This window comes from Erigeron canadensis, chromosome 5, assembly GCF_010389155.1.
Source record: "Erigeron canadensis isolate Cc75 chromosome 5, C_canadensis_v1, whole genome shotgun sequence".
In the NCBI taxonomy this organism is placed as follows: domain Eukaryota; kingdom Viridiplantae; phylum Streptophyta; class Magnoliopsida; order Asterales; family Asteraceae; genus Erigeron; species Erigeron canadensis.
Window position 1 is genome coordinate 6,621,432 of NC_057765.1, and position 10,763 is coordinate 6,632,194.

Here is a 10,763-nt window from a genome sequence, read left to right on the forward strand (position 1 = left end):
CGTTTTACCTTTTTTTTCCAGCAAAAATAGTTTGCTAAACTATTATATTAGGTAAAATTGATTATACCCTCAAGAAACTGTAATTGGGAATGGAAATTAGAAAGTGAAAGCAACCTACAACATGTGAAGAGTTGAAAAACAGACAATTCTATTGTTGAACACAATAACTCATATATCCCTTCTTTTCTTCGTGCAAGGCTTTTTGGTGAAGCAAGATGAAAATTTAATTGCATGAATTTGTTTTTTATTAAATTTTTAATGAAATGGGTAAATATGAGCATTTTAATATTTAGGTTGGGTGTATTTGATATTGTGTTATTTAGTTGGTTATATATGTTATTTAGAAGGTTAATAAGGGGATACGAGTATATGATATTCACCCTTTAAATTACATAAATATATAATGGTAATCTATCTAACAAGTTTTTTTTTTTTGTAATTATTACGTGAAGAGAGTAAACAAGCGTATATGGAGATTTGTGTTCCGTTGTATGAGGCAGCAATTACTAGTGATTGGGAAGCAGCAAAGGTCATCCTTGACAGACATCCGGAGTTGGTACGGTATGCTATCACTCCAAATGGTGACACAACACTTCATATTGCCGTAAGAGCTGAAGCTACAAAGCAGGGTGAAGTTTTCGTAGAAAAGCTAGTAGATATGATGGAAATCGAGAACCTGGAAATTAGAAATGACAGCGGTGACCCGGCTTACATGATTGCAGCCGTAAAAGGAAAAGTTCATATGTTTAAGGTAATATTGAATAAGCACAAAGACCTATTGAGCATATTCCCTACGGTAACTTTGGCAGCACTGGAAACGTGTGCCGTTAATGGAAATCATGACATGACGTTGCATTTCTATAATGTTCTTGAGAAGACGCCCCTTCCGTTTTGGGGACAGGTTGAACGGTGTCATTTTTTTCTGAGTTGCATTCATGGTGATTTGTTTGGTAAGAAAATTAAATTTTGCATTGATACGACTATATGAGTAGTATATTTTCAACATCGAAATTTAAGTTTTGTCATAACATATACATACAAGTTTAATTACCTTTTTCTTTTTCTTCTTATATGGCACATCATTTTTACATGATCTCTTCTATAACTAAATGTCAGATATTGCATTGAAAGTCTTTGAGGACCACCCGATTGCCGAAACCAGTTTCAAGACGTGTTTTGATTCATTAGATGTTTTGGCTCGAAAGCCACATGCAATTAACAAAACAGAAACTGGAGCATATATGATTTGGAGGATAGTTCTTGCTTTCTTTCATGCGAAGCAAAAGTCTCTTGATGAAATGGAAAATCAAGCTTTGAAATTAGTACAAAGCCTTTTGAAATTGTACCCCATAAACGACGAGAGAGAAGTTCAAGAAATGGATATGAATTCTGGGCAACTATTATTTACCGCTGCAGAAATGGGCAACACCAGATTTGTAATTGAGCTTCTAAGAATGTTTCCCACAACCATCAATAAGAGAAACAATGAGGAGATGACAATATTTCACATTGCTATTATGCGCCGTAACAAAGAAATATACAATCTATTGTATGAAACCGGCTCCCAAAATAGTCGAATATCTAGGTGGTTTGATGATAATAACAACAATATTCTTCATTTAGTTGCGATGACCTCAAATGATACAACACAACTTCAAACGGTGGCTGGAGCATCTATACTAATGCAACGAGAGTTACTATGGTATAAGGTACATATTCACCCCCATATTTTAATCTGCCTCATTAGTGTTGCTATAAAGCAAGTTAGAAAAGAGGATTAGCTAGATAATCGAAGTGCACTACTAAAAATTATATACCATTTTGTGATAAATAAATTGTCTAAATTGCCTTTAATAAATAAATTACATCGCCAGTATCTTATTTTCTATAATATTTTCATTATCTCTTTTAAATTACATACCTTTACATCAATTACTTACATTATTTGACGTTGCCACAACCACCAACAATTTTCTTGGAGACATGATGTCTATAACCTTTTTGTGACCATATAACCCTTATTCTATGGCAAATAAAAGCATATATGCATCTAGATCGAGTTGTTAATATTCCGCACACTGCTAAACTTAACATTGTTATGAAAATTAACAATAATGCTTTAGTGTTGACAAGTTTTTTTTTTTTATGTAGGAGGTAGAGAAGATGGTGCCGCCTGCATTCAGAAATTTAAAGAACAAGGATGGTAAAACGCCCTATGAGATATTCTCAGAGAATAACAAAGAGTTGGTTTCCAAAGGCTTGAAATGGACAAGAGATTGCATGGTGGTTGCCACCCTTATAATTACCGTAGCATTTGCAGTTGTTTTCACAGTTCCTGGTGGCAACAACCAAGACACTGGGATTCCTATTTTCCATCGTGACGCTAGTTTCTTGGTTTTCATAATAGCAGATGCATTTTCCTTGTTTACTTCATCAACTTCACTCCTAGTGTTCTTGTCAATCCTCACATCTCCGCATGGTCAACGTGATTTCTTGTACGCAATGCCTGGAAAGCTAATGATAGGTCTTGTGGCACTATTTATGTCTGTGGCGGCCATGATGATCACCTTTGCTGCCAGCTTCTTTGTGATTTATAAGAACACATACAAATGGCTACCGATCGTCATCAGCGTATTAGCAGCTATACCGGTCATCATATTTGCTGCATTACAATATCCTTTTGTGATGGATATGTTTCGTTCCATGTTTGATTCTAGGTACCTGTTTAATACCGGGAAACGTGTACTTTACACCAATAATAAGCGGTTGTAAATGTTAAATCTTCTGCTAGACAAGTGAAGTAATTGTTTGAAGTGTGTTAGTATCTATTTGGATTATGTATCTGTATAATAAAGATCAATGTATATTTATGTTTATTATGTTGCTATTAGGTGTGGTTTACTCAATCTAAGGATTACTGTTCATTGCTCAATGTACTACTATTTTTATTGGGCTGCTTGTATACATTTGTATCCCATTTTAAGAATTCTCATAGGTAACATTTTATCTGCTTTGCTTTAAAAACAAGCTAGGCCTGATACCGTCAGAATGTACAAAAGGTATATATATTGTTCAAAGATTGGTGTTGGTACCGCCCCTTTTCAACATAGGGATGGTGTTGGTACCGCCCCTCTTCAACATAGGTGATTGTACACTAAGCCGCGGTCGGGTTAAGTAAATGGTGATGGGAGTTTTAAGGTTATTCGTAGACGATTCCCCAAAGATAGAATTCTAGCCTCTTTACGCCAATCGAATAAGATAGGTTTGATTTATGTATGATCGTATACGTGTATGTGATCCTCCCCCCTCAAGGTCTTTTTTTACCTTATTTATATAGGGGTTTTCGTCCTAGGGAATAGTCTAGGTTCATTCTAGGGTTCCCCCTTTTCGTGGACTTCAACAACTTCCTATTTTTGACCGACCTTATTGATGGGATCAAATCCCTTATTTATAGGAAATTGATTTTATCATTTAATTTCGTCTGAGGCCTTCGTTACCGACAACCCTTCGAGTTGCAGGGTAGTATTGCTGGGTGGGTACGCCATTAATAGGGATGGTGTTGGTACTAGGGGTGAGTATGGATCGGTTTGGTTCGGTTTTTGCCTGAAACCGAAACCAAAACCGATCCATTCGGTTTTTAGAAAACCAAAACCATTGGATTCGGTTTTTGTTCGGTTCGGTTTTTCGGTTTTCCGGTTTGGTTTGGATCGGTTTCGGGTTTTTTTTGGTTTTTTTAATAAATTTTGTTTTTTAAGTTTTTTTTAAATATTATGTTATAAATTTAACTTTCAATTGTTAAGAAAAAAATATGATATAAAAATTCAAATACAGAGAAGCTTTTTATTAAGTAATTATATTTTTTAGGTGTTAAAATTTGTATAACTTTTATAAAACGAATTGTTTTTACTGCACGTTTTTATTAAAGATATACAATTTGTATAGATTTGTACAATAAAAAGATTAAATTATTAATATATTTATAAACTATAAGTAATAAATATAAATGTAATATGATATAAAAATAAAATAAATTAAAATATATTTAGTTCGGTTCGGTTCGGTTTTGATCGGTTTTTTGGCATATGAAACCGAAAACCGAACCGATCCGTTCGGTTTTTAGAAAACGAAAACCAAACCAATGGATTTCGTTCGGTTTTTGGTTTTTTCGGTTTGGTTTTGTCGGGTTTTTTCGGTTTTTGGTTTTGCGGTTCGGTTTTTGCTCACCCCTAGTTGGTACCATCAGAATCCAAGCAGATACAATGAAGCTCATCAGCAAAGCCTGGAATTAGGAGTGCCGGGTTATCCATGTACTTTACATACATATGTAACATTTGTGCCTGGCAAACCACATATGCAAAGCCCGGTGTTGCCACCATCTTTATACGGTGGAGGAACCAGAATGGTTCATGAACCACTCTTGTGTTTAGATTTATTTGGTGCATGGACAAACTTCAAATCTCTATTTGCCAATATATGCCAAAACTACTCATATCAGGTACTAAGACCATTCCATTTTTAGTGCATACAAATTATTTGCATTCTTGACTGATCCTTCTGACTTGATTTCTTCTCCATGGCAGTGAATCAATACCAAACCTCTTATTGAATTGGGGATTTTTAAGCCCCAATCCCAATCTTCTTTGTGTTGGCTTCTTCCAGGAATCGAGCCCAACGCTCTGATACCACTTTAAGGTCTGATTGAGACGATTTCTCATCCCAACCGTGACCGGTTTGTTGGTTAACTTCATCACAGGGTTTATGGATAGAGATATAGAGAAATAGAGAGAAAATAATAATAATAACAATACTAATATTAACAGAGAATTTGTGATACAACTGATGGTTTTGATCGACACATATCCTAGTATATATACACATCGAATCATTGCTTCCATAGGTGTGAATGGCGGTTTCATAGTGAAGCGGTATAACCAATGGATAATGTGGCAACGTTCTATCTAAACGACACAAGGCTTTATTTTATATACAGGGGTTTTGTTGGCCTAAAGCCCAAAACCGAATAGCCTTTTACTAATGACCCATTAAACACTATAAAATATGTCTGACCCAATTATGTACAGACTGATATATTTATGTACAAGTTTTTGACATTAAGTTTTCCAACAATCCTCACTTCTCCGCATGGTCAATGTGATTTCTTGTACGCAATGCCTGGAAAGCTAATGATAGGTCTTGTGGCCCTATTATTTCTGTAGCGGCCATGATGATCACCTTTGCTCCCAGCTTCTTTGTGATTTATAAAAACACATAATAATGGCTACCGATCGTCATCAGTTTATTTGCAGCTATACCGGTCATCATATTTGCTGCATTACAATATCCTTTTGTGATGGATATTCTTCGTTCCATGTTTGATTCTAGGTACCTGTTTAATACCGGGAAACGTGTACTTTACACCATTAATAAGCGGTTGTAAATGTTAAATCTTTAGCTAGACAAGTGAAGTAATTGTTTGAAATGTGTTAGTATCTACTTGGATTATGTATCTGTATAATAAAGATCAATGTATATTTATGATTCTGTTGCTATCAGGTGTGGTTTACTCATTCTAAGGATTACTGTTCATTGCTGGATGTACTATTTTGACTGGGCTGCTTGTAAACGTTTGTATCCCATTTTCAGAATTCTCATAGGTAACATTTTAATTATCTGCTTTGCTTATAAAAAAAAAGCTAGGGTTGATACCGCCAGAATGTACAAAAGGTATATATATTGTTCAAAGACTGGTGTTGGTACCGCCCGTCTTCAACACAGGGATGGTGTTGGTACCCCATCAGAATCTAAGCAGATATAATGAAACTCATCAAAGCCTGGAATTAGGAACGCCGGGTTATCCACGTACTTTACATACATATGTAACATTTGTGCCTAGCAAACCACACACGCAAAGCCCGGTGTTGCCACCATCTTGATATGGTGGAGGAACCAGAAGCCCCATGGTTCATGAACCACTCTTGTGTTTAGATTTATTTGGTGCATGGACAAAGTTCAAATCTCTATTTGCCAATATATGCCAAAACTACTCATATCAGGTACGAAGACCATTCCAAAAACTTCTGGATAATATATGACTTGAAGCTTGTGAATATCTTGATCATCATAACCAAAAGATATAACAAAGGATTATTAATGAGCAGTGGCGGTCGATGAAGTTTACTGTGGGGTGGGGGGGGGCCCTCAGCCCAAGAATTTTCTTTTTACATATGTATGTTAGGAAACCAAAAATAAACACTCTTGGTTTTTGAAATTGAGCAAGCCCGTTAGCTTGTTTGTAATATAAACACCGACAAACCAGGGATGTCTTAACGACATTTAGGGCCAAAAGAAAACTTATAAACTACGGCCTTGTACATTAAAAAGTTTTGTATTTTGGTTCATTTGCTTATAACTTGCTTCAAAAGTAAGAAAAAGACCCTCAAAAATAGACTCCGCCATCTTTTTGGGTTGATACACTAGGTTTTTATATAATTTTTGTTTCTGAGATATGATCACAAATAGATGGTCCATTATTTTTTTTTTCCAACGGCAGATAGTCCATCATCAACGATATAGTTTGTGAATGAAACTTTGTTATGTTTTATTTTACTTGTTTTCCCCATCAGGTGAAAAAGTGTAACCCAACCCGGTCATAAGTAGATGGGTCAATTTGGGACCTCTACAGCTATACTATTTGTTTGTAGTGACTTTGAGTTGCACTTATAAATTACAGAAATTTAAACCTTGGACACTAGGAATGGTAGAAATCCTAATAATGAATATGCACTAAAAGCTCAGGTATTTGATATTGGCTTCTGCTGCATGTCTTCTTCCTCTGTTTCACGCCTTTTTAACTTGTTTTTCTTCATCTAGGGCCATTAATTTTACATTCGCTTCTTTTGTTGTGGAAGTGGCGATGTTGAACCATTTAGTCCTTTAATGGGTCAAGTTGGGTTGTAAGCTCTAAAAATTCATCTAATCAGGAAACTGTTTAAATGGACTCAACAGGTTGAGAAATTTCCTGTTTTAGTGCATACAAATTGTTTTATTCAAAATCTTTGATTGTTATTGTATTGACATTTGTTTGTATAATTGTAATCAACACCTAATGGTCAAGTTGGGTTGTAAGTTCTAAGAATTTTAGCTAAACTGAAACTGTTCAAATGGAACGGGTTGAGAAATTTCCATTTTTAGTGCATACAAATTGTTTTCTTCAAAATTTTTGATTGTTATTGTATTGTACATTTGTTTGTATAATCGTAATCAACACTTAATTGTTAATAGATACATTTCTAATATTTAGACTGACCCATTTCATCATGTACTTAAAAGTTGAAATAACCTTATTAGCGCAAACTAGTTACCCAACGACCCATCTGATCACATTAGATCTTTCTTCCTATAGCTAATTAATTAATTTCTTATTGAAAGTTGATACTCTCATTTTGAACATGATTGCTGGTGCAGCCGCAGGTCTATTTGTTACCCACCACAATGGTATACACAAGAACCTATATATGCGTTGCTCCTGAACTGAATGGAACGTGAATTTGAGATAGGAAAACAATTTATAAATGTAGGGGTTGACTTGATGCATAATCCTTTCTATATGGCCTATGCAGGCTACATAGACGTTGCGATGGAGTTAACTGAGTATATGTTGAGTGGTAAGGGTATTTAGTTTTTAATTGTACTTAAAAATAGCAATACTTTGGTCGAGTAACGAGCCAAAATGGATATTTTGGGATACGGGTTGAAAAACATGTTGAATTGGGTCGACTTGAAACAAGCGTCAAAAAATATGTAGTTTAATTACTTTTATACATAAAGTCAAAAAATCGACTTTATGCCTCCTTTCAGGTCAGCCGAGTAACTCACACACAGACATGATTTGATTATATTACGTTCTTGCGTTTGATTGTAGTTGTTTACTAACTCGTTTTGAATGTTTTTAGAACCATTGATATGATTGAAGAGATATTTATGATTCTGTTGCTATCAGGTGTAGTTATACACATTAAAAGGATTACTTTTTATTGCTCATTGTACTATTTTAATTTGGCTGCTTGTATACCTTTGTATCCCATTTTTAGAATTCTCGTAGGTAACATTTTCTACGCTTTGCTTTTAAAAATATAGTCAGGGTTGATACCGCCGGAATTTACAAAAGGTATATATATGGTTCAAAGACTGGTGTTGGTACCGCCCTTCTTCAACACAGGGACGGTGTTGGTACTGTTAGGCCCAGTTTTGCTGAAAACTGAATCTCTCCAGTTACATCTGGAGAGCATGAAGAATTGTCCGAAATATTTGAAGTCAAGTTGCAATGCACAGTTTATGCAACTGACGACTTCCTCCAGTTGAGATCTAAAGTACAACAATATGAACACATTCCAGTTGAAGTCAAAGACAACAAGTGGAAGAAAGAGAAAGACAATGGCAGTGAAGCCCAGTTGATTTTCTACCAGATTAATCAACTGGAGATCCTTCAGTGTAAATGCCTTTACAAAGCTTTACACTGACTACAAGGAGGACCTTTTACACTACATCCTTTTACCCGGATAATAATCTTGTCTGTGGATAAAAGTGCAATGATGTAGAGTGGTTGAATAAAGTAACCTTTTGTCTTACTTTATTTAGCACACACACAAAGAATTATTTACTAATACTTTTGTGTGCTGTCAAACATATTTGTACGTCGAAGTTGAGATCCCAATGCTCAACCTTCGACTATAAATAGAGGTCCTTGCCCAAACATTTCAACAACTTTGCAAACACATACATTCTGCATTATTGTTGGTGAACTTGTGCAATATTCTCTCAATTGCAAAAAGGAACATTTCACAACTCTAAGTGTATCGATTGTTAAGAGAATTTCCAAGTATAGATCAATTGTATTTCATAGGTTGTTAGGATATTTACATTTATGTATTATCTGGGTTCCGCAACAACCTTGTATTTTATTTAACAATCAATAAATAAAATACACTTGAAAAATTACATATTGTCTCACCATTTTACTTTATTTATACTTTACATTATTGCATTGTATTTACTTATTCGACTTGTCACCTTAATAAGTATAACTCCAGTTAACCTGGTACACTGTTCACTCTAAACTGGTCACGTCTAGATTAAATGAAAGTGTTGCAAAGTACACTCACCATTGACATAGAGGTATATTCAACACTCATCTATTCGTAGTTGGGACTTACAAGTGGTACTCAAGTGTTTGTAACGCACTTACAACCGTCACCTGACATGTCTTACGTGTCAAGACTTTTTGTTGAAAAAGAATGCACTTTTTATGGGAATTGTTGAAGTTAATGGGCGAGTGGGAATACCAGCCATCATAGCATTAAATGCTTGATGAAAGGTATTAAATGTTTTTGAATTTTCAAATCTTCTAAAAATCAAATTTATTAACGATTTTGAAACTTTGGGAATTAAAATATCTTTTTGTATATATGTTGGTAATATTTTATTGCCGATATATACCCCCACCAAAATCATTTACCATTTACTTCGCACAAAAATTCCTTCATTTACTTTTCAATCATCAAAATCATTTCCTTCTCTCTCTCTTCTCAATAAATCAAGAAAATTCTCATATTCAGTTTCTAATCAAAATTAAATGGCTCATAAATCCTCTTCTTCTCGTTCTCGTGATGTTAACTTGCTCACAGTTGAGTATGTTCCATTTAGGAACATTCATCCAGCCGTGGGTTGCCCTAATCCTAAATTAATTAAATTAAATCCTAACAACCCATTGGCTTCCTTGAAAGGGCAACAATCTGCCGATTCACTCATTGGGAGAATCAAATCCTTTCTTCGTGATTCCCCCCTTGGCGATTGTTTTTCTTTGAACCCACATAAGTTATATCATGATTACTTATGTAAGTTCTAGTACACGGCCACTATTTCTGATGACTGCTCATCCATCTCCTTCACCTTAAAGGATGGGTCAGTCCCGTGTACCATCTCTTCTGACACGTTGAGGGATGCCCTTAACCTCAACTACTGGAGACAAGGTGAATCTCCAGTTGTAATCTCCCAGAATATCAATTGTCGCTAGGTGCTTCTTGACATGGGCAACGAGGAAGTACTGGAGAAGGGAGTGTTACGTACTAAGGGACCCATGACTATGAAAGGTCTCTCTCCATCCTGGAAGTACCTTATGGTCCACTTGGTTGAAAGTTTAGGTGGGAGTTCTGGTGGTTTGGACCAGATTAACTCATTTCAAGCAGAGATGGCGTACTGCTTGTGGAATGGATTGAGGGTAGATTTCACGAACATATTGTTTAAAAGCCTTGTCTTCAAATTGAAAGGTAACAGGGGTCCTTGCATACCCTTCTCGCGATTTCTATCCTTTTGTTTTAAGTTAATTCTGGGTAGAGAAGAATACAAAAATACACAATCCTCATACTCTGTGCCAGAATTATTGAGAAATCTGGATAACCTTGTGTCCACAACTGATGAGGTCCAGTTTCCTCCGAGAATGTTGCTGGCATTCTCTAAAACTGATGCACCACCACCAGGTGAGTCAGAAAGACAACTGGGCGAGCCTCAAAATAATGAGGGACCCACCAGTTCGTCTGCAGGTGTTGTGACTGTTGCAGAACCTTGAGATCTCCCCACAGGTATCCAGGCTGTTCCAAAGGCAAGAAGATCTACCAAGAGTCGAAGAAGATCTAGATCAGAACTTGCTACATCTGGCCAGTCACAGCCAGTGATCATGGTTTCAGAATCACTAGCCCATGATATTG

At 35.8% G+C, this 10,763-nt stretch overlaps 2 protein-coding genes across 2 annotated transcripts; both read left to right on the forward strand.

Annotated features, from left to right (window-relative positions):
• The first annotated feature begins 469 nt into the window (after positions 1 to 469).
• Positions 470 to 988, forward strand: LOC122601093. The gene has a single exon (XM_043773865.1). It carries the CDS (start codon positions 470 to 472, stop codon positions 986 to 988), a length of 519 nt encoding a protein of 172 aa, XP_043629800.1.
• A 318-nt stretch (positions 989 to 1,306) lies between these two features.
• LOC122598829 (ankyrin repeat-containing protein NPR4-like) lies at positions 1,307 to 2,787 on the forward strand. The gene is made up of 2 exons (XM_043771315.1): positions 1,307 to 1,709; positions 2,152 to 2,787. The coding sequence occupies exons 1-2, from the start codon at positions 1,377 to 1,379 to the stop codon at positions 2,770 to 2,772; spliced, it is 954 nt and encodes a 317-aa protein (XP_043627250.1). The 5' UTR covers positions 1,307 to 1,376; the 3' UTR covers positions 2,773 to 2,787.
• The last annotated feature ends 7,976 nt before the right edge of the window (positions 2,788 to 10,763 follow it).